At 45.3% G+C, this 24,715-nt stretch overlaps 1 protein-coding gene across 3 annotated transcripts in view; it reads left to right on the top strand.

The window, feature by feature from the left end:
- Positions 1 to 2,788: 2,788 nt before the first annotated feature.
- The window catches only part of KIF11 (kinesin family member 11), a 30,069-nt gene continuing 8,142 nt past the window's right edge, over positions 2,789 to 24,715 (top strand). The window contains exons 1-16 of one of the 3 annotated variants that reach the window (XM_069980114.1): positions 2,789 to 2,946; positions 9,179 to 9,260; positions 9,872 to 10,004; positions 10,525 to 10,622; positions 12,142 to 12,406; positions 12,484 to 12,608; positions 13,813 to 13,903; positions 14,218 to 14,460; positions 15,511 to 15,606; positions 16,097 to 16,185; positions 16,465 to 16,552; positions 16,683 to 16,871; positions 19,253 to 19,460; positions 19,550 to 19,722; positions 20,912 to 21,037; positions 22,337 to 22,495. In XM_069980114.1, the coding sequence (XP_069836215.1) occupies positions 9,184 to 9,260; positions 9,872 to 10,004; positions 10,525 to 10,622; positions 12,142 to 12,406; positions 12,484 to 12,608; positions 13,813 to 13,903; positions 14,218 to 14,460; positions 15,511 to 15,606; positions 16,097 to 16,185; positions 16,465 to 16,552; positions 16,683 to 16,871; positions 19,253 to 19,460; positions 19,550 to 19,722; positions 20,912 to 21,037; positions 22,337 to 22,495 (2,160 nt within the window). In that variant the 5' untranslated portion in view covers positions 2,789 to 2,946; positions 9,179 to 9,183. Of the gene's footprint in view, positions 2,947 to 8,255; positions 8,454 to 9,178; positions 9,261 to 9,871; positions 10,005 to 10,524; positions 10,623 to 12,141; positions 12,407 to 12,483; positions 12,609 to 13,812; positions 13,904 to 14,217; positions 14,461 to 15,510; positions 15,607 to 16,096; positions 16,186 to 16,464; positions 16,553 to 16,682; positions 16,872 to 19,252; positions 19,461 to 19,549; positions 19,723 to 20,911; positions 21,038 to 22,336; positions 22,496 to 24,715 lie in introns of those variants that run through there. The other 2 variants (XM_069980113.1, XM_069980115.1) reach the window with 2 other exon arrangements.

The following is a 24,715-nucleotide window of genomic DNA, read 5'->3' as shown; positions in this document are numbered from 1 at the left end:
GAATCTAGTCTGATAGCTCCCTATAGCACAGGAGACGCTGAGGATGAAGTTAAGAAACTTCATCCTCAGCGTCCGATGTGCAATAGGGGGATATAAGGCTAGATTTGTCTAACCTGCTGGTAGTTCCTCTTTAAAGTGACTGTACCACCAGGCCCAGGTTGAAGCACTGGAGGCGGGCTGACCCACCCCCAGTGGGAAGAAACCCAAGCCCCTCCATGACGTGACTCCATCAGAATCAATGGAACCCTATCATAGAGGGGCGGGGGTTTCCTCCCACTAAGGGTGGGTCGGCGCACCTCCAGTGCTTCTGCCTGGGCCTGGTGGTACAGTCACTTTAATATCCTCAGTTACAAGAAAACCAAGCCTCTCCAGTGAAAGCAGAGGTCTGCTAAAACCCTACAGCAGTGCCATACTGGGGCATTGTTGCTGAGTCTGGTCAATGCTGTGTAAGCTGAAATGGAGACGACAGAAAAGGTTAAAGGGGTAGTGCGGCGCTCAGCAATTATTCACAGAATAACACACATTACAAAGTTATACAACTTTGTAATGTATGTTATGTCTGTGAATCGCCCCCTTCCCGTGTCCCCACACACCCGCACGTGTACCCGGAAGTGTGGTGCGACACGGATCAGGTAATGTATAGCGCATCACACTTCCAGGTACATGTGCGGGGGTGGGGGGACACGGGAAGGGGGCGATTCACAGACATAACATACATTACAAAGTTGTATAACTTTGTAATGTGTGTTATTCTGTGAATAATTGCTGAGCGCCGCACTACCCCTTTAAATACGGCTACTACCTTTTCTTCAGGGTTTCCAGCTGTCTCTGACCATCGGGGAAAGACCTGCTCCTTGCAGGAACCTGCACCGTGAATTTATAAGAGTTACTGTCACTTAAATAAAACTTTTGCCATGTCGCACAGACATAGCGATGATATGAAGGATCCAACAGCAGCAGATAAGATATTGAGGAGTAAACGAGCACTCGGGCAGCCCATAGGGGATACCGTTGGTCTGCTGCTATCAAAGTCCTTTGTCTTTCAACATGGTTGAAAGACAAACGACAGCAAAGATCAGCCGACATTAGTAATGTCGGCTGATCGTTGCCTTCTATTACACAGGATGATTATCGGCCATTACGGCCGATATCAGCCACTAATCGTTCCATGTAATAGGGGCTTTAGTCAGATGGGATGCACACTAGAAGGTCACCAATCCCAAGTAGTGGCCAATTTACATCTCATCACAACATCCGGTAGCCGCAAGAGTTTATTCACATAGCAGAGTACAAAAATGCATTTTTCATAAAGCGAATGTACAATCAGGCACATTTACTTTAAGGGTCTATTACTAAGCACCGGCCAGGGGTGAAGCACTGGAGGTGGGCTGGCCCGCCCCCACAGTGTGACGAAACCCCCTCACCTCTGTGATGTGGCTCCATTAGAATCAATGGGGGTTCCCTCCCACTGGGGACAGGCCGGTCCAGTGCTTCACCCCCATCCGGTGCTCAGTAATAGACCGGTGCCATGTACAGAAACCGAGCCGTGGGTCACAAAAAAGGCCTGTGGCACTGGCATCCCCGTGCCCGCGTTGTTCTATTCAGATGCGACACTTTAACCATTTAAAATGCAACTCAATGGTCTAGTGGCAGATCGGCTTCTCAGAAACTGACCTGTTATACTTACCAGGCCCGGTCTAAGTAACGTAATGACGCTGCTCCCAGCTCGGCCATCACTAGAGGCCGCCTTTAGCAGCCAGTTACATAGATCAATGCAGTACAAAAAATATAAACCAGATAAAAAAAACATATTAACTATTGCTGCATGCGTAATCGCCCGAACTATCAAATACCCCATTCCCGATCTCGCTCGGTAAGACGGCTAAAGTGCAAAATTGTAGATTTTTGGTTAAATCAAATCCCGAAAAAGTTGAATAAAAGGTGATGAGAAAGTCGCATATACGCAAGCAAGATACTAATAAAAAATACAGATCATGATGCAAAAAAAAGGGACACCTCACACCTCAGCCCCATAGACCAAAGGATAAAGGGGCTGCAAGATTATCAGACTAGAAGTATTTTATTTTTTTATTAAAAAAGGTTTCTTTTTTTTAAAGGGAACCTGTCAACTCGGGGAAGCAGAGATAAGTCCAAAGCCCACAGGAAATCACTGGACCAGTGATTTCTCATCTTCTGTATGTCCTGCAGGAAGTGGCGTAATCTTTCCTGTCTGACACAGTGCTCTCTGCTGCCACCTCTGTCCTTGTCAGGAACTGTCCAGAGCAGCAGCAAATCCCCATAGAAAACCTCTCCAGACTGTAAAGCATACTCCACTTCCTGCAGGACATACAGCAGCTGATAGGTACTGGAAGACAGGAGATTTTTTTTTTATAGAAATACATTACAAATCTCTGGCACCAGTTGATATGAAAGAACTTTTTTTGGCTGAAATACCAATTTCCCATAGGCTGTCAGGGACTTTGGACACTGGTGGGCTGTGTTGTTACTGCATAGACACCAGGGGTAGGACTCTTATTGGGTAACGTACTCCGCTCTACCGCACCCACCCTACACAGCGCAACCTTGTTTTCATAATAAGCCGCAAAGCAACGTCACAGTCTGGTGGGCGGGGCCTCTGCGGCACACGTGACATCGGCATCCGCCAGGAATCCGAGAGAATAAAAGTTTCTGTAGTTTAAACATGACCACGTGATGCACAGACTGTCCAATCCGGAACGAAGTGTCATCCGCCGACCAATCAGCTCCTCTGCGTCCCCACTCCAAGCCGTACTCTCGGCGTTACTGAGATCTGATTGGCTGAGACCATCGGAAGCGCAATTTTCAAATGTTCCCAGCGTAGAATCCTCCGGTGACTGAGTGCTGTGCGCTGTAACGTCCGCTCCGAGTCCGGGCAGCAGGGATCAGTGTGAGCCGGAGCCGCTACAGGTAGGAGCAGCACGCCCATCCTCCTGATGGCATGGGGGGATCGGTATAATCGCCGGGCGGTACTGACTACCATGCTGTGCCTGTTCTCCCGCTTACATCCATATGGCCCCCGGACTGCTGGAGATGTCTCACCCGTTTGCCAGCATCTGGATATATATATATATATATATATATATATATATATATATATATATATATATATATATATATATATATATATATATAATTTTTTTTTTGTAGCATTTTTTACTATAGCATATAAAGGCAATAACATTTTTATGTGGCTACATTAATCCTTATCAGGTTATGTAAGTATTGCAGGTTGTACTGGATGGGGCACAAGCCTTACTGTTTGCTGCCTGATTTGCGCCTTTATTAAAGGGATTTTCCAGTATTAGCCGGTGATGTATCACTAGGATCCGCCATCACTCGCTGATCGTGGGGGTCTGACCGCAGTATATTGGGGGCAGGGGGTGATACCTGTGTACCTCCTTGCAGGCTGTGTTACTTTGCAGCTAAAATTTTGACAGGTGCTACGTATCCCTTATATATAGCAATGGGTGGGGGTCCCATCAGCTGTGTACCCGGGTGGTCTGCTGCTGGTGCTTATCATGGCTAGAATGGCCTGTGTGATGTGATATATAGGAGTGCACAAGAGCTATTCACATTGTGTGTCAGACCCTGAGCAAGTGCAGGTGTGTACGGCTAATAGTAACAGCAATAATATCGTATAACACGTGATGGAGGCAGGAGATGTGCGGCTAATAGTAACAATAATATCGTATAACACGTGATGGAGGCAGGAGATGTGCGGCTAATAGTAACAATAATAATATCGTATAACACGTGATGGAGGCAGGAGGTGTGCGGCTAATAGTAACAGCAATAATATCGTATAACACGTGATGGAGGCAGGAGATGTGCGGCTAATAGTAACAGCAATAATATCGTATAACACGTGATGGAGGCAGGAGATGTGCGGCTAATAGTAACAGCAATAATATCGTATAACACGTGATGGAGGCAGGAGATGTGCGGCTAATAGTAACAGCAATAATATCGTATAACACGTGATGGAGGCAGGAGGTGTGCGGCTAATAGTAACAGCAATAATATCGTATAACACGTGATGGAGGCAGGAGATGTGCGGCTAATAGTAACAATAATATCGTATAACACGTGATGGAGGCAGGAGATGTGCGGCTAATAGTAACAATAATATCGTATAACACGTGATGGAGGCAGGAGGTGTGCGGCTAATAGTAACAATAATATCGTATAACACGTGATGGAGGCAGGAGATGTGCGGCTGGATGGGGTGGTAGTACAGTATAAAACATGATGGAGGCAGGAGATGTGCGGCTGGGTAGGGGTGGTAGTACAGTATAAAACATGATGGAGGCAGGAGATGTGCGGCTGGGTAGGGGTGGTAGTACATTATAAAACATGATGGAGGCAGGAGATGTGCGGCTGGGTAGGGGTGGTAGTACAGTATAAAACATGATGGAGGCAGGAGATGTGCGGCTGGGTAGGGGTGGTAGTACATTATAAAACGTAATGGAGGCAGGAGATGTGCGGCTGGATGGGGTGGTAGTACAGTATAAAACATGATGGAGGCAGGAGATGTGCGGCTGGGTAGGGGTGGTAGTACAGTATAAAACATGATGGAGGCAGGAGATGTGCGGCTGGGTAGGGGTGGTAGTACAGTATAAAAGGTAATGGAGGCAGGAGATGTGCGGCTGGGTAGGGGTGGTAGTACAGTATAAAACATGATGGAGGCAGGAGATGTGCGGCTGGGTAGGGGTGGTAGTACATTATAAAACGTAATGGAGGCAGGAGATGTGCGGCTGGATGGGGTGGTAGTACAGTATAAAACATGATGGAGGCAGGAGATGTGCGGCTGGGTAGGGGTGGTAGTACAGTATAAAACATGATGGAGGCAGGAGATGTGCGGCTGGGTAGGGGTGGTAGTACATTATAAAATGTGATGGAGGCAGGAGATGTGCGGCTGGGTAGGGGTGGTAGTACAGTATAAAACATGATGGAGGCAGGAGATGTGCGGCTGGGTAGGGGTGGTAGTACAGTATAAAACGTAATGGAGGCAGGAGATGTGCGGCTGGATGGGGTGGTAGTACAGTATAAAACATGATGGAGGCAGGAGATGTGCGGCTGGGTAGGGGTGGTAGTACAGTATAAAACATGATGGAGGCAGGAGATGTGCGGCTGGGTAGGGGTGGTAGTACAGTATAAAAGGTAATGGAGGCAGGAGATGTGCGGCTGGGTAGGGGTGGTAGTACAGTATAAAACATGATGGAGGCAGGAGATGTGCGGCTGGGTAGGGGTGGTAGTACATTATAAAACGTAATGGAGGCAGGAGATGTGCGGCTGGATGGGGTGGTAGTACAGTATAAAACATGATGGAGGCAGGAGATGTGCGGCTGGGTAGGGGTGGTAGTACAGTATAAAACATGATGGAGGCAGGAGATGTGCGGCTGGGTAGGGGTGGTAGTACATTATAAAATGTGATGGAGGCAGGAGATGTGCGGCTGGGTAGGGGTGGTAGTACAGTATAAAACATGATGGAGGCAGGAGATGTGCGGCTGGGTAGGGGTGGTAGTACATTATAAAACGTAATGGAGGCAGGAGATGTGCGGCTGGATGGGGTGGTAGTACAGTATAAAACATGATGGAGGCAGGAGATGTGCGGCTGGGTAGGGGTGGTAGTACAGTATAAAACATGATGGAGGCAGGAGATGTGCGGCTGGGTAGGGGTGGTAGTACAGTATAAAAGGTAATGGAGGCAGGAGATGTGCGGCTGGATGGGGTGGTAGTACAGTATAAAACATGATGGAGGCAGGAGATGTGCGGCTGGGTAGGGGTGGTAGTACATTATAAAATGTGATGGAGGCAGGAGATGTGCGGCTGGGTAGGGGTAGTAGTACAGTATAGAAAATAGTACACAAGTGATGCATAGTGGTAGTGATGTCATATTTAGGGGAGTATAGAGCATGAGTTGTAGTACAGTATGGAGAATTAATGGACAAGGCAGAAGATGTGCGGCTTTCTAGGGGTAGTAGTTGTAATAGTAGCGGCAGTACACTGTTAAACATGATTGGCAAGGCAGGAACTCTGCAACTCTATAGGGCTTATAATAGTGACAGCATACCTAGGGGTTGTAGTGGCGGCAGCAGAACAGTATTGAAGATGTTGGACAACACCGATCTGTGGCTCTATATGGCGAGTAGTAGTGACAGTACCCTATAGAATATGGTGGACAATGCAGGAGGTGTAGGGCTGGTAGTAGTGACAATATACTATAGAATATGGTGGACAATGCAGGAGGTGTAAGGCTGGTAGTAGTGATAGTACTCTATAGAATATGGTGGACAATGCAGGAGGTGTAGGGCTGGTAGTAGTGACAATATACTATAGAATATGGTGGACAATGCAGGAGGTGTAGGGCTGGTAGTAGTGACAATATACTATAGAATATGGTGGACAATGCAGGAGGTGTAGGGCTGGTAGTAGTGACCAGTACCCTATAGATTGATGGACAATGCAGGAGGTGTAGGGCTGGTAGTAGTGATAATATACTATAGAATATGGTGGACAATGCAGGAGGTGTAAGGCTGGTAGTAGTGATAATATACTATAGAATATGGTGGACAATGCAGGAGGTGTAGGGCTGGTAGTAGTGACAGTACCCTATAGAATATGGTGGACAATGCAAGAGGTGTAGGGCTGGTAGTAGTGACAGTACCCTATAGAATATGGTGAACAATGCAGGAGGTGTAGGGCTGGTAGAAGTGACAGTACCCTATAGAATATGGTGAACAATGCAGGAGGTGTAGGGCTGGTAGAAGTGACAGTACCCTATAGAATATGGTGGACAATGCAGGAGGTGTAGGGCTGGTAGTAGTGACAGTACCCTATAGAATATGGTGGACAATGCTGGAGGTGTATGGCTGGTAGAAGTGACAGTACCTTATAGAATATGGTGAACAATGCAGGAGGTGTAGGGCTGGTAGAAGTGACAGTACCCTATAGAATATGGTGGACAATGCAGGAGGTGTAGGGCTGGTAGTAGTGACAGTACGCTATAGATTGATGGACAATGCAGGAGGTGTAGGGCTGGTAGTAGTGACAGTACCCTATAGAATATGATGGACAATGCAGGAGCTGTAGGGCTAGTAGTAGTGACAGTACCCTATAGAATATGGTGGACAATGCAGGAGGTGTAGGGCTGGTAGTAGTGACAGTACGCTATAGAATATGGTGGACAATGCAGGAGGTGTAGGGCTGGTAGTAGTGACAATATACTATAGAATATGGTGGACAATGCAGGAGGTGTAGGGCTGGTAGTAGTGACAGTACCCTATAGAATATGGTGGACAATGCAGGAGGTGTAGGGCTGGTAGTAGTGACAATATACTATAGAATATGGTGGACAATGCAGGAGGTGTAGGGCTGGTAGTAGTGACAAGTGACAGTACGCTATAGAATATGGTGGGCAATGCAGGAGGTGTAGGGCTGGTAGTAGTGACAGTACCCTATAGAATATGGTGGACAATGCAGGAGGTGTAGGGCTGGTAGTAGTGACAATATACTATAGAATATGGTGGACAATGCAGGAGGCGTAGAGCTGGTAGTAGTGACAGTACCCTATAGAATATGGTGGACAATGCAAGAGGTGTAGGGCTGGTAGTAGTGACAGTACGCTATAGATTGATGGACAATGCAGGAGGTGTAGGGCTGGTAGTAGTGACAGTACCCTATAGAATATGATGGACAATGCAGGAGCTGTAGGGCTGGTAGTAGTGACAGTACCCTATAGAATATGGTGGACAATGCAGGAGGTGTAGGGCTGGTAGTAGTGACAGTACCCTATAGAATATGGTGGACAATGCAGGAGGTGTAGGGCTGGTAGTAGTGACAGTACCCTATAGAATATGGTGGACAATGCAGGAGGTGTAGGGCTGGTAGTAGTGACAGTACCCTATAGAATATGGCATGATGGGAACTGTAGTTTTGCAACAGCTGGATGGCAAAAGCTTCCCTATCCCTACTTTAAGCCTAGGCTCTATAGGTCTTGTGCCCTTGTTATAGCTGCAAGTCTTGTCCTGGACATAGGTCTAATGATAACTAAAATCGTAGGTGTGAACAGTGTCCTATAAGGATCCAGTGCATAAATGCCCGGTATTACATTGGTGTGAAGTCTCAGTCATAAGTATTTGGCTAGTCCCCTGGAGATGCCCGCTGCCTTTACCTCCCAGCTGAGGCCTTTGGTGGCCATGACGACCAGCAGCTATGGCATGAGGCCCTGGCTGGCGTACTAGGAAACACTATAACTGCCAACTGTGGCGGGGGCCTCTGTATATGAGGAATTCACCAGCGAGAGACTGAAGGGCCCCTGGGGCTGTATACAGGGCTCTGGGACTGTGGCCGCTCACTTGTAGAAATGTTTAGTTGGCACCACCGAGGTTAGGGCACATCAGTACCTCAGCATGGTACCGTCTTCCTTGTATTCCACCAATTATGCCTTCTGACATTTTGATATGTTGCTTACTTTTTAAAGAGAACCTGTCAACCCCTTGCCGGGGCAGAGCCCGGACGACCCCCCTGAACCCATATACTTACCGCTTCCACGAAGTCCCAGAGCTTGTATCGCCGCCGAGATATCCCCGTCCGAAGCCGCGCGCGCTCACCAGAGACGAGTCAAACGCCCATAGAGAATGATTGAGCTGTCATTTTCTACAGGCGTCGGAGTTATCTCTGAGCGCGCACAGCTTCGGACGGTGATATCTTGGCGGCGGGACGGGCTCCGGGACTGGGACTTCGTGAAAGCGGTAAGTATAAGGGTCTGCACAGGGGGGTCAGCCGGGCTCTGCCCTGATACGGGGGGTGACAGGTTCCTTTTAAAATAAAGAGCTTTTCTTCCTGAATTGACCCCTTTAAGACAGTGACCTGTAATGAGGCCTATGATGTCGACTTGGCTACTTCTATGGAAAGTACATGTAGGAAACACTTTAGGAGAGGCCATTGGTCAGTGGTGCTCCTGTATCTGCATTCAGTGCCGGTTTATTTAACCCTTTATAGTCAACTTATTTAAATGGTTTACCACAGCACCTTGTATAAAGAGTTTTAACTTTATTACTTGTCCTGTAAGTTCTTGTAATAGACAATGCAGACATTTCTATTGTACGTTACTTAAAGGATTTTTGCTCCTTCCTAGTCACTATGTCGTCCCAACCTTCTACCATGTCCAGCAAGAAAGAAGACAAAGGGAAGAATATCCAGGTCGTCGTAAGATGCAGGTACGTGTCTGATGGCCTAGTAGTATTGCTTTGTGTACGTTTCAGGTCCCAGGAATATACGTATTATATATGCTGTGTGTTACATGCCATACATACTTACACATGAAGGGCTGACGTATGTAGCAGTGTCCCAGTTGACTGGTCAATTTTGGGGTCGTGTGACCAAAAATCACAGGGGATCGTGTTGTACCTTGTGCATTGTGGCACGTCACACCTAATTTAAGTAAACTAGGTCGCACTGTGACCCAAACTGTAGTTGCATAAAAAAAATCTGCAATGTATTTTCTTGTGTCAGTAACCTTGCGGCCCCTGCCTCTTTAGGGCCACAGCACAACCATTTACTTAATGTACAGGGTACATCTTGGTGAGTATCGGTCGTACGATCCCTGTTGAAGCCAAAATCACCATGTAGCGCCACCCTTAAATTGACTGAAAGCATGGCCGAACCCAACAGGCCCCATAATGGCTCTAATGGCCATCTGGCACTAGTGGCATCCATCCATAGTCTTAATATAGTAAGCGTCTTGTAGACTGGAGGAGAAGATATGGTCAGTCTTGTGTCACTATCGATAGACACTGCATCACCTGTATGTTTTCTTCTTTCCTTTCAGACCCTTCAATCAGTTGGAACGGAAGGCTAACTCTCACTCAGTGTTAGAATGTGACCCGCAGCGTAAAGAGGTTTCAGTCCGGACTGGTGGAATTAATGACAAACTGGGGAAGAAGAACTATACATTTGATATGGTAGGTGACTATGCCGCATCATTCATGAGGGGAAAGGTAGACTGGAAGATCCATTTTCATATCTGCTATTAAGGAACTTAGTTAATTGGGGAGGGGGAAAGGTCTCTAGTCAATTATCACCATCAACTTGGTGGACCGGAGAGCAAGTATAAAGAGGAAGACAAAGCACATCTGTGCACTATATGGACAGCTTATCGACTGCAGAGGTTATCCTGCAATGAGATTCCCCATATAGCTGAAAAACATAGAAACCTAGAAGATTGTTGGCAGAAGACCACTTGGTCTGTCTAGTCTACCCTATTAGTGTTTCCCTTCTTATAATCTTAGAGTAGATATGTTTATCTATCTTACATTTAGAAACATTGAATTGCAGTTTCCACAGTTTGGACCATTTTCCCTATTACTTACACCTCCAGGAATATCAACCCAAAAAATGTGAAAACACATACCAGCGCTTCAAATAGAGGAAATGTGTATACAGTATATAACTCTGCACTAATACCCTTTCCTGTTTCTTCAGGTATTTGGTCCTGCAGCTAAACAGATTGAAGTGTACAGGAGCGTAGTATGTCCCATCTTGGATGAGGTTATTATGGGTTATAACTGCACCATTTTTGCGTAAGTATCTTTGCTTTTCTAATGTACAGGGTTAATAATGTATAAGTATAAAGAAAGTTAAAATGAGTACTTAACATAACAGTTCCTGTATTGTCTATAAATATTTGCGTTGCCAAATAATGGATATGAGTGCGATCACACAGGCAAACACACGGTTGTTTTCTGTGTCCATAACGCATAGTCTTACTGGCCAAAGACCATTGAAGTTAAAGGAGAAGTCCGGCGAAAATTTTTATTAAAGTATTGTATTACCCCCCCCCCCCCCCTCCCAAAAAAAAAAAAAAAAAAGTTATACAAATCACCAATATACACTTATTACGGGAAATGCTTATAAAGTGCTTTTTTCCAGCACTTACTACGGCATCAAGGCTTCGCTTCCTGGATAACATGGTGATGTCACTTCCTGGATAACTGTGTGGGCTGTGGCTGCTGGAGAGGATGATGGCAGAGGGATGCTCAGTGTCCCTCCAGTGCCCTGTGTCCCTCAGTGTCCCCCTGCCATCATCCTCTCCAGCAGCCACAGCCCACACAGCTCTGGGGTCGGGTCGTGACATCACCATGTTATCCAGGGAGTGACATCACCATGTTATCCAGGGAGTGACATCACCATGTTATCCAGGGAGTGACATCACCATGTTATCCAGGGAGTGACATCACCATGTTATCCAGGGAGTGACATCACCATGTTATCCAGGGAGTGACATCACCATGTTATCCAGGGAGTGACATCACCATGTTATCCAGGGAGTGACATCACCATGTTATCCAGGGAGTGACATCACCATGTTATCCAGGGAGTGACATCACCATGTTATCCAGGGAGTGACATCACCATGTTATCCAGGGAGTGACATCACCATGTTATCCAGGGAGTGACATCACCATGTTATCCAGGGAGTGACATCACCATGTTATCCAGGGAGTGACATCACCATGTTATCCAGGGAGTGACATCACCATGTTATCCAGGGAGTGACATCACCATGTTATCCAGGGAGTGACATCACCATGTTATCCAGGGAGTGACATCACCATGTTATCCAGGGAGTGACATCACCATGTTATCCAGGGAGTGACATCACCATGTTATCCAGGGAGTGACATCACCATGTTATCCAGGGAGTGACATCACCATGTTATCCAGGGAGTGACATCACCATGTTATCCAGGGAGTGACATCACCATGTTATCCAGGGAGTGACATCACCATGTTATCCAGGGAGTGACATCACCATGTTTTCCAGGAAGTGAAGCCTTGATGCAGTAGTAAGTGCAGGGAAAAAAAAGCACTTTATAACCATTTCCCATAATAAGTGTATATTGGGGATTTGTATAACTTTTGGGGGGCAATACAATACTTTTATAAAAATTTTCACCGTTTCTCCTTTAATGCTCAAGATTTTTCATTGTTGTGAATAGGTCTTTCAAAGTCGAATCCACATGCTTCCTTTCATAAAACTTCATATCTTGTGTATTATGATGGTTAAATTCTGCATTGTTGTGCTACATTGTCTTTTAGCTATGGTCAGACTGGCACAGGGAAAACCTTCACTATGGAAGGTGAAAGATCTGCTGATGAGGAGTTTACTTGGGAGCAGGACCCCCTGGCTGGTATAATTCCTCGAACGCTTCACCAGATATTCGAGAAGCTATCGGAGAACGGTACAGAGTTCTCTGTAAAGGTCTCTCTGCTGGAAATCTACAATGAGGAACTCTTTGACCTTCTCAGTCCTGCTCCTGATGTCAGCGAGAGGCTACAGATGTTCGATGATCCTCGCAACAAAGTAAGTCTGAATCCATTACTCTGAAACAGTATATCGCTCAGGTTCTGGGACAGGACTGTAATCTTATTGTCTCCTAGAGAGGAGTGATCATAAAGGGGCTGGAAGAAGTGACAGTACACAACAAGGACGAGGTTTATCATATCTTAGAAAGAGGGGCAGCAAAGAGGACCACGGCATCCACTCTGATGAACGCTTACTCCAGGTACAGGCCTTTTCATATCAGTCTAAAGTTGGCTTTGGCTTTGTTAAATCCTTTTTCTATTTATTGTCTGACACACAAACACAGGTTTTGATCCTGTGAATTCCCTTTTCTGACAGAAAATTTAAAGCATCCCCCTCTCATTTAAAGGGGTACGCCGGAGGAAAAAAATGTTTTAAAGTGTCACTGTTGTGAAATAGTTTTTTGCAGAAATCAATAGTCCAGGCGATTTTAAGAAACTTTGTAATTGGGTTTATTATCCGAAAAATGCATTTTTATCATGAAATAGCAGTTTGAAGCTCTCCCCCCTGTCTTCATTGTTCTCCTATGGAGAGAGCTAAAGAAAAGACCAAAACAGGACAACAAAGAGTTAATCTACAAATCCCTCACGGGATATCTCTTCTGACCATCACCAGTGACCTGTCTGAGCTCGGATTACAGCTGTCACCCAGCTCTGTGCCTGTAATCCTCTGTTATCTGCTTTCTGCTGCCGGCTAACTCCCTCCTTCCTCCTCCCCCCTCCCCTCTCCCTAGAGCAGACAGGGGACGTCTCCTGCAACAAGTCACAATTTTCAGATTTTTCAGAGTGGATGAAAAAGAGGAAGGAGGGGGGGACCTGGGAAAAGGCTTTTTACATGCAGATAATGGCAGATTTGGCTAATAAACCCAATTACAAAGTTCCTTAAAATCGCCTGGACTATTGATTTCTGCAAAAAAAAAAAATACGACAGTGACTCTTTAAATTAACTGGTGTCAGAAAGATAGATATTCATTCATAATTTACTTATATTTAAAAAAAAAATCTGAAGTTTTCCAGTACTTTTCAGTGTTCTCTGCTGCCACCTCTGTTTGTGAGAGGAACTGTCCAGAGAAGTAGTGATTTCCTACTGCTCTGGACAGATCCTGTCACAGATAGGTGACAGCAGAGGGCTGTCCCTCTGAAAGTACCCCTTTAAAACGCAGCTTCCCATCTTCACAGAATTATGTTCTTAACCTAATAGGGGGTAATGGCATTAGGCATTTTCCACAGCCTCTGTTTGGCTCAATTTACATTAGAGACTGCCGGGATTTCATGCTCTTAATGAGAGACATAGAGCTGCCTTACTCCATGTTTGGGCCTAGAACCGTTCAAGTAGAGACACAAAAAAAGTAATTTTTTTTTAATGTGTTTTGTAACTGCTCTAATAGTTTTTATTTCTGTCCACAGTCGATCTCATTCAGTGTTTTCAGTCACTATTCACATGAAAGAAACTACAGTGGATGGCGAAGAACTGGTGAAAATTGGAAAGCTTAACTTGGTAAGAATATTTTTTAACTCTCACAACAGGGATTGCATATTGTTGCATGAGTGGGGTCTTACTGTCAAAGCATAGGGTCCCTTTCCATTCCTTGCACATCAGTCCTTATGCTCATGGCTATGCAGAGAACTACAGCATCATTTTATTCCGAGTAGACACATCCCCAACTATAAGGATATGCTAACAATATGACACAATACACCCTTTATATGCACATTACTGATGATGCATATAAACCTAGATGTAGAATATATTTATCTCTTGTAGGCTTGATGTTAACTTGCTTTTTTTTTTTTTTTTTTTTTTCCGCCCAGGTGGATCTGGCTGGCAGTGAGAACATCGGTCGCTCCGGAGCTGTAGACAAGAGAGCCCGGGAAGCCGGGAACATTAACCAGTCTCTTCTGACATTGGGAAGAGTTATCACCGCTCTGGTAGAGAGAGCCCCACATATTCCATACAGGGAGTCTAAGTTGACTAGGATCCTGCAGGACTCGCTGGGAGGAAGAACAAAAACCTCCATTATTGCCACGGTCTCTCCGGCCTCCATTAATTTAGAGGTAATGTATGATTTCATGTAACACTACATTTTTATTAACTATTTTCTCTTCTACTTGGTTAACATTTAAAGAGTCTTTCATTAAAAATAACTCTTCTGACTCACCAGCATATCAAGTTATTGATCGCATTGATGATTTGTCAAGTTCTCTTTATTGACAGGTCATCTTCACACAGTGTATTTTTTAAGACAAGTACGGCCGTTGCTGGCAATTAAATCAACTGCCGTTCTTTCCTTAAAATATGGGTACATTGGCTGTTGTTCACACACTGTATTGAACAACAGACGTGGTTCCCCTACGGCCGCACAAATAATTGACTTGTTAATTGTCTGTGGCCGTTAATGCAGGAACAACTGCAATTGTTCCCGCTCCGTTCACACAATGTAAGGCCGTTGTGACGGCCGTACATTGTACAGACTTTAATGTACCCACATTCCAATTAAAATGTTCCTCCAGACGATATGGTAATATCGTCCGCATTAAAATGTGAAACAGCAGCTGTTATTTATACAGTCTGGGAACATGAACATAGCCTTAAAGTGGTTCTATGCAATTTGTGACTCCCGATACGATCCCTTCAAACCAACACAACAGCAAGAGAATCTGGGCCTGGTATGTGAGACTTGGTAAGCTTATGCCAGCTATCCTTGAGCCAGGTGCATTCACTTCAGTTTAAAGGGGTACTCCGGGCGGGGGTTATTTTTAGGGTATGGCTGGGGAAGGGGTGGAAATAGAGGCTGCCGGTCACTTACCTCCCCGATTTCAGCGTCTGGTCCTGGATCGCGCCACCCCGTTCTCCCGTCTGGCCGCTGCTTCCTGGTCTGACGTGACGTCTCAAGGCAGCTCAGCTATTCAGCAGCTGAGGCGGGACTCTGCTACGACCGCTGAAGGAGTACCCCTTTAACGGTTAAACATCCTAAACAAAAATATACAGTTTTCAGCGGGATTATTACTATAATGCATTATTATTATTATTATTATTATTATTATTATTGTTATTGTTATTGTTATTGTTATTGTTATTGTTATTGTTATTATTATTCTTTATAGGAAACTGTAAGCACTCTGGAATATGCCAACCGAGCAAAGAATATAATGAATAAACCCGAGGTGAATCAGAAACTCACCAAGCGGGCCCTAATAAAGGTAAAGAACATTTCTTGCTAGAATTCATCTTTAATCTTAGTATATTGCTCTAGTTGATGGACTTGAATATTAACAGTCAGATTGTCATACATGGTTATTAAAGGGGTTGTTCAACTGGGACAATGCCCGGGGAGGGATTGGGTAAAAACAATGACCTCAATTTACCTCCTGACTCCAGTGCTGTCACCTGCTTTCTCCTGCTCTGGTCCCCAGTGTGCGCCACTTCCTAGTCTTGAGACGTGATGTCGTGGGCCTACTCAGCCATTTAGTGGCAGTGGTGGGACACCGCTACTGAGTGGCTGATGGGCAGACGCACATTGGGGACCAAAGCAGCGGAATGAGGGCAGCAGCGATGGAGCTGGGGAACTAAATGGATGTCATTGTTTTCACCAACCCCCTGCCAAAAAGGGGTCCTGGTTGGAATACCCCTTTAAGGTGGATCCAGTCTGCCCCACTGTTCCGCCTATAAATATAACTTATTTCTCTATAGGAATACACAGAGGAGATTGAGCGCTTGAAGAGAGACCTTGCTGCAGCCAGGGAGAAGAATGGAGTCTACCTCTCTAGTGAAAACTATGAGTAAGTTTAGCTAAACAGATGAAACTACAACACTCAATATGCATTTAAAACCAAAGACTTTGTGGCTCAACCCGGCGGGCCACCTTATAAGTCAATCGGATCCATCAGGCACAACTAGCGTTGAGCCGAGAACGTTGCCGAACCTGAACAATTCGGCCTCTCTGCTCAACATTAGTTTGCCACTAGTGTCTACGTGCAAAAGATCCAGAACATTCTTGTGGTTTCTTTTAATGTGAACAGCGCCTGAGTCCATGCCCCTTACTGTTCTCTTATTTCCAGGCAGTTGCAGGGTAAAATAGTAAGCCAAGAAGAACAGATCACAGATTACACTGAGAAAATCGCTGCTCTCGAGGAGGAGCTGAGAAGGGTGAGTACATTAGCCGTACAAAACCCGTATATAAGCTATTGTCAGTTACCCTATAGAATGTATCTCAGCCATATGTATAGTCTCACATATAGAGGAGTAATTCAGCACTTATTCAATCACATTTTGGCAGGTCACAGATCTGTTCTCTGAGAATAGGAAGGAGCTGGAGGAGTGTAATACTGTGCTGCAATATAAGTCCAAAGAACTGGAGGAAACCCAGAAGAATCTACAGGAATCTAAACTTCATCTTGCTGAGGAGGAGTTTGTCACATCTGCATTAAAGGTCACTGAGAAGAAACTTCACAGCACGGCTAATAAGGTGACACATCATCAACTCTATTGTTGTTGGCCAGAATCCATACAATGCAGCCTTAAAGGGATGTTCCAAATCGTATTAGTCTAAAAATGTGCTCAGCCTGGTGCATACAACTGTGCTTACACCCCTCCCTGCTGCCACTCTTCTTAAAGGGAACCAATCACTGGAAAAAAGCATATAGAGCTTTTGAAATGTGCTGTTAGAGTACACAGCACACTCGCCACACGTGTTTCCATAGCCTCCGTGCCTTCCCCGTGTAAGCCGCAAAGTAACTTTATAAAACTGGTGCCCTGTATGCTAATTACCTGAGGTAGTCACCTGGGCGGTGTTCGGCTAGCAGGTAGTCACGGTCCCCTGGGCGTTCTTCCGCTGTAATCACGCCCCTCTGGGCGTGATTCAAATGGCAGAGTGGCTGTGGCGTCACTCGGGAGCGCGCCGTGCCCAACGTCGGCGCGCTTACGTACTGATGCCGGACGCCGCCGCACGTGCGCAGTGGAGCCGCTTCCATTCCGGTTGGACTGCGCCTGTGCAGAATAGCCTCGAACTCCGGCTAACAGGCTATTCGAGGCTATTCTGCACAGGCGCGGTACCGCCGGAATGGAAGCGGCTGCACTGCGCATGTGCGGCGGCGTCCGGCATCAGAATGTCACAGCTACTCGGCCATTTGAATCACGCCCAGAGGGGCGTGATTACAGCAGTAGAACGCCCAGGGGACCGTGACTACCTGCTAGCCGAACACCGCCCAGGTGACTACCTCAGGTAATTAGCATACAGGGCGCCAGTTTTATAAAGTTACTTTGCGGCTTACACGGGGAAGGCACGGAGGCTATGGAAACACGTGTGTCAAGTGTGCTGTGTGCTCTAACAGCACATTTCAAAAGCTCTATATGCGTTTTTCCGGTGATTGGTTCCCTTTAAGCACCTGGAGCTGTTTTCACCAGAAAAGTCATGGACATATTTAAAGGGGTATTCCACTCAAACACAACTTTTCATATTTTGCTGCCCATGTTGAGACTAACCATTCTTCCATACTTATCTATTCAGGCTCCTTCCCCCAGTTCTGAACTGCTGCTTTCTGCTGAAGTCTGTGTTAGCCTTTTTTTTCTGTCTCCCCCTCTTACCCCCTCCCTTCTGAGACGGCTGATGTAAACAAGTCCCTGGCAGGCTTTATCTGTAACTTTGTAGCTTCTTTGTAATGCTAGGAGGTCAAGTTGCTGATGAACTTAGTCAGGGACTTGTTAACAAATCAAATGTTCCAACAGCACTCAAATAGCGAATCAGGTAAATGGAAGATGCACGCCTCTCCAGACTTGATCAACATCCGAATTAAATCCTCAATCCAGTGATGCAGAGAAAGCATCCTAAATAGTGTCAAAAACGTGGTTACTTTATTCACCAAGCCATGCAACGTTCATCAGCCTTTCTTGCTTGAGAGAGACTGATGAACAGCTGAAACGTTGCATAGCTTGGTGAATAAAGTAACCACGTTTTGGATGCTGTCTCTACATCACTTGGTTAGGAACTTGTTTGCATCAGCAAAGGGAGGAGGAGGGGGAGACAGAGAGAGGCTCACACACAGATTTTTGTGTCTTCAGCAGAAAGCAGCAGCGCAGAACTGGGGAAAGGGGATTGAATAGATAACAAGTATAGAAGGAATTGTTAGTTTCACCATGGGCAGCAACATATCAAACGTTATGTTTGAGCGGGATACCCCTTTAATAATATACCATGTACCAACCACAGAGAGACATATATATACTGGACTATGCTGGTCATTCAAATGAATGGCCAACTGTGTAATAAATCGACCAGACACAGCCGTGTCTCATAGCCTCATCTCAACATCCTCCATAACATCTATAGGCCCTTATAGTGTTTAGGTGGTCTTTTAAAGTCAGTCCGTCACTAGATTTATGCTACCCTATCCAAAGTCAGTATAACCTAGTGACAGGCGCTGGTCAGATTCATGTGGTTTTTCACAGTTCAGGGCAGTCGTTCTCCTAATACACTTGTGATCTATGTCCGTCTGGCACCCAGATGTTGCAAAACTACAATTCCCAATATGGTTTGATGGTCAAACCTTTAGGCTTGGACTCTCCATGCTTGATGGGAGTTGTAGTTTTGCAGAAGCCGGAGGGCCACAGGTTCCCCATCCCTGATAGATAGATAGATAGATATATATATTTATATTTATATATATATATATATATATATATATATATATATATATATATATATATATATATATACACAAAACAAGTGAACAGATGATAGAAGGGCTTTCTCCCACCTTTCACAGACAGGCCCGGTTACAATGCCTTCCCTGCCTGTATTTCAGTGTGTAAGCTTTCTGAAAATCCTTTCTATTCAACTATTCGTTATAGTTGCTGAGCACAGTTAAAGAATCCACAAAGGATGTGTCCGGTCTCCATGCCAAACTGGATCGCAAAGCAGCAGTGGAACAGCACAATGCCCAGGTCCATGGCAAGTTTGCCGAACAAATGGATCAAATGTTTAGCACAATCCAGAGAGCTGTGGATGAGTATAGTGCAAAGCAGCAGGCGAAGCTGGATGGTTATACCAGCTCCATAAGTAAGTGCAGTCCTGTACATGATCTCACATCAGGGGATCATATACTATGGTATAGAGGGTTGGTAAATAACCGGATATTCTTCTCGCAGATGACCTCCTCTCTGCCAGCTCTTCAGCTTTAAGCGCTACCGCAGCTGCAGTGTCCACATCCTTCAATACGGTTCAGGGTACTGTGTCCAGTCAGGTGGCTCAGAGCATGGATGCAATAGTGAAGCAGGAAGGCTTGTCGACCCAAGCAAAGGAAGAGCTGCTGAAACTGATGGTATGTAGTCATGGCTTTGTGGCCAACAACTAATTCATACTAAATGAACTGTCTTTCCAGCATAGACCATCATAACCTAAAGGAGAAGTCTGGAAAAAATAAGAATTTGCACTACTTACCTCTCCCCGTGCCCCCGAATCGCACATCACAGGCGTTCAAATGTCATCACAAAATAGGGTGTGTGTGAAATACCCACTATGGAGATGTGCCACTCTCATTCTGGTGGGCGACCCTCACCTATCCGCTACGAAGTTAGTCTTAGGGATTACCCCTTTAAGGCTCCTAATGAGTGACCTAAAAAAAAAAACCACAATCCATCCAGACATGGCTGCTTTATTCCAGAAACAGCACCACTCTTGTCCTCCGTTTGGGTGTTTGTTTTGCAGTTTGGTTTTATTAAAAGCAATGGAAGTGGATTGTAATAATGCACGCAACCAGATAAAAGGGGTAGCACTGTGTTTTCTCTAATCCTGGATATCCCTTTTGGGGAACATTATAGTGCTAGGGGTGGTGGATATTTACAGCAGTATTTAATGCTACTCTGTGTTAACACGGGATAGATCGGGAAATTGTTAAAATTACATGCAGACGTACAGGCCCCATTCAGATCAATTGCCCAAGTGCAGTCAGCTAGTGACTAAAGATGAGCGAACCGGGTTCAGGTTCGAGTCCATCTGAACCCGAACTTTCGGCATTTGATTAGCTGGGGCTGCTGAAGTTGGATAAAGCCCTAAGGTTGTCTGGAAAACATGGATACAGCCAATGACTATATCCATGTTTTCCACATAGCCTTAGGGCTTTATCCAACTTCAGCAGCCACCGCTAATCAAATGCCGAAAGTTTGGGTTCGGATGGATGCGAGCATGCTCCAGGTTCGCTCATCTCTACTAGTGACTATATCTAATGAGAATATAAAGTACATGGTGGGGGGCTTGCTCTGCATCAATAATGCTCTGTGTGCAGCAGTGTTGAACCAGGGCTTAGAGAGCCCTGCAGTTCCCGATTCTAACATTGGTGGCAATAGAAAGGCCAGCTCAATGTAAAATGGTCTATAAATGTAATACATTTTTTACTTTTTATACATAAAAAAACCCTGAAAAGATTACTTTTACCTCTTTTAAAGGTCACTGTATTTCCTAGCATTGTACCTACCTCTGCTCCATCTCTTATGTATAATCTCTCCCGGCAGGATGGGCATCGGCTTGCTCTGCAGAAAGCCCTGGCTTCTGACTTGCTGCCAATTGTAACCTCCGTTTTGGATCTGAATTCTCAGATGAGTCGATGCTTGCAGAATTTCTCGGCTGTTGCTGACAAGGTACGTGAATAGATTAGTAGCTGTAATGGAGAAGAGTGTTCTAGCTAGTAATGCAGCGGTGTAGTAGAGACATGTGGGCCTATGGGTATATATATCAGACATTATTCATACAGGTTTTTCATACTAGCTAGATGGTGAGATGCTGGGCACTGGCACTATTTGAAACCCTCATCTATGCAGCAAACGTTAGTATAGAATATAGTGAAATAGTTTGCCCAAGTGGCCTAGCTTATGATGCTAGACTGTCTGCTCAACGCCCATGAAAGTAAATGAGAGACAGGTGGCTTGGCTGTTTTCAGCATCCGACCACCACTGGAAGCCACAAACATGATGGAAGAGGCCAGGAAGTCCTCAGTCTGAAGATAGGTTGAGGCCCCAGAGGTGTGTATATTCCTTTTAAAGAATTAGGGCCTCATTACACTGAGATATAATCAGCCAAATTAGGCCGACAACGGCTGATCGTGTCTTTAGCTCCAGACCTAAAATCATCGTCCGTCAACTGCGTATCGATACGTGTAATAGCAATACGTGGCCGGTAGTGAATGCTTGAATAAACTGTTATACATTACCTGTCCACACTCCTGGCCTTCTCCTGCCCTCTGCTTTCACTCCCCATGCTGCGGCTGCAGCTTCAGAGCAGCCTACCGCTCTGAAGACCGCTCCGAAGTTGCAGCGGCGGCAGCAGGAGTGAAAGCAGAGGGCAGGAGAAGGCCAGGAGTGTGGACAGGTAATGTATAACAGTTTAGGGCAGGGGCTGCACGGACATCAGTAACTATATCTGTGCAGCAGTTGCTAAACAATTATTGAGCCGTGCACAGTTAATGAGCGTCGATCTCGGACTGCCTAATAGGGCCTTTAGTGTCACCCAAGTTTTCACATAACACAGGTCAGAAGTTTGAATCTGTTGGGATATCACTGCTGAGACCTCAGTCTGTGCCTGTGTCAGTACAGAACCGTGAGTATTTAAACAGTTGCAGTCCTCCTGGCATCATAATGATACATGATGCCAGGATGTCCGTGAATTTGGTCCATACACATCTTCCGTGCACTGACCGTATTCATGGAATATGTGAATGCTCCCAAAAGCCTACAGCTCCCCTGACTATATATCTAGAGAGCATTCGAAGTCTCAGCACCATTCAAAAGCCTATCTGTAGGACGTGTCATTTAGAGTGAACATATGTCACATGAAGCTTTTATGCATTTTGTATGTGTTTTATATAGATGTTATACAGATGATTACTTTTTTATTTGTAACACTCATCATAGTGTGGTAATGTAATGTAACTCTACCTACAGGTCGACTCCCATAAAGAAGAAATGGATCAGTTCTTCACAGAACATTCTATGACTCTGCACAGGTTACGTTTGGACTCCACCTCTGCCCTTTCCACTGTCCAGGCAGAGACTGAGAGTCTGAAAGAAGAGCTCCAGGCCGCCCAGACTCTGCATTCACAGGTAGCACCGAATAAAAACTAGTGACTGGTTACCAAGTGTGTGCCAGGAAACCAAACTAGTCATAGACTTTTCTGCAGCTCTTCACAGACTTGACTGTCTAGAGATGGGGCATGGCTTCACTGCACTAATGTCACAACATATATAGAAGTCGGTGTCTAAAGTATCTAGTGAGATGCTCCACTAGTACATTTGTTACAATTCAAGACCGTTCTAATAATCAGCATATTCTGGCCTCACTTGAATGCCAGTAAATAGAGGATGCACCTCTACCATTAATCAAAATGTATGTCTACCTTTTAAAGGAGTAGTTCATACTTTTTTCCCATTAATTAGTACAAGAGATTTGTAGTTTACTTCTATTAAATAATCTCCAGTCTTCCAGTACTTATCAGCCTCTGTATGTCCTGCAGGAAGTGGTGTATTCTTTCCTGGCTGACACAGTGCTCTCTGCTGCCACCTCTGTACAGAGCTATAGTAAATCCCACAGAAAACCTTTCCTACTCTGGGCAGTTCCACTGTGTCAGACTGGAAAGAATACACCACTTCCTGCAAAACCTACAGCAGCTGATAAGTACTTTAAAGACTTATTGGGGTTATCCACCTAAGAGCTAAAACTCTCCCAAACCTAGCTGGTCTTACTCATAAGTTCCCCTGAGTATTTTGAGCAGTCTCCTGTCTTTCTAGCTGCTGCCACCTCTGTCCATGTCAGGAACTGCCTAGAGCAGTAGCAAATCTCATAGAAAACCTCTACTGCTCTCCAGACTGGAAATAATACACTACTTCCTACAGGACATACAGCAGCTGATAAGTACTGGAAGACTTGAGATTTTTTTTTTTTAAATAGAAGTAAATTACAAATCTCTGGCACCAGTTGATTTGAAAGAAAAAAAAATATGCTGAACTACCCCTTTTACTCTAAAAGATGACCCGAAACCTATGCATCCTTACCTTCATGACATAGTGCAACATAACTTTCATATCTCATGTCATAAAGAGACGTAAAAAGTTTTGCTCAGCTGATGTCTGAGTGTTCAGGCCCCCATTGATCTATAAAATGACCCAGGAGAGATGCTTGTCTACCACTTCTCCCTTCTGGCTTATTGCTGTACCACACATCTTACTGTAGGTCCATGGAGCCTGTCTCCTTCAGTGAGACAGAAGCACTCGGCCTAGCACTTCTCCCTTCTGGCTTATTGCTGTACCACACATTTTACTGTAGGTCCATGGAGCCTGTCTCCTGCAGTGAGACAGAAGCACTCGGCCTAGCACTTCTCCCTTCTGGCTTATTGCTGTACCCACACATTTTACTGTAGGTCCATGGAGCCTGTCTCCTGCAGTGAGACAGAAGCACTCGGCCTAGCACTTCTCCCTTCTGGCTTATTGCTGTACCACACACTTTACTGTAGGTGCATGGAGCCTGTCTCCTGCAGTGAGACAGAAGCACTCGGCCTAGCACTTCTCCTCGCTTATTTTAGCGATCGGTGTGGTCCAAACACCTGGACTTTGAGTGAGACGTTTGACTTGTCTAAAGCTTTGTAGATGCTTTGAGGAGCTATTCCCATCTATACAGTGCCAAATTCATGGAGGGTTTTATTTTTGCTGACTGCAACACCCTATGGGAGAGATTTATCAAACATGGTGTAAAGTGAAACTGGCTCAGTTGCCCCTAGCAACCAATCAGATTCCACCTTTCATTTTCCAAAGAGTCTGTGAGGAATGAAAGGTGGAATCTGATTGGTTGCTAGGGGTAACTGAGCCAGTTTCACTTTACACCATGTTTGATAAATCCCCCCCTATATCTATTTAGAGAAGGCAGTAGGGTGGAAGTTAGTACAATGTTAGGACATTGATAAGTGGAGTTACACTTTTAAGGGGTTCTCCAGTGAAAATTTTATAGATATGTAATTTACTTAATCTTAAAGGGGTATTCCAGGGAAAATCAATAATTTAGCAATGGAAAGGGTTAACCAAGGTTAACCCTTTCCTAATATACTCACCTGTCCGTTTTTGGCCCCCCAAGGAGATCTCCCGTCCGGTCACGTGATGGTCTAAGCTGTGACTCGCGGATCCTCTTCCGATTCGGTGACGTCACCACCCGGCCGGCGACTGACTCTTTCTTATTAGCAGCAGAGCACTGAACCCTGACTGACTTGTAGTGTGTAGCCAATCGGGGTTTAGTGCTCCTGCTGTACGAAGTTAGCCGGGTTCTGATCCCCCCCG

The sequence above is a fragment of the Dendropsophus ebraccatus genome, chromosome 8 (genome assembly GCF_027789765.1).
Source record: "Dendropsophus ebraccatus isolate aDenEbr1 chromosome 8, aDenEbr1.pat, whole genome shotgun sequence".
Lineage (NCBI taxonomy): Eukaryota > Metazoa > Chordata > Amphibia > Anura > Hylidae > Dendropsophus > Dendropsophus ebraccatus.
This window is presented reverse-complemented; position numbering and strand designations above follow the sequence as displayed.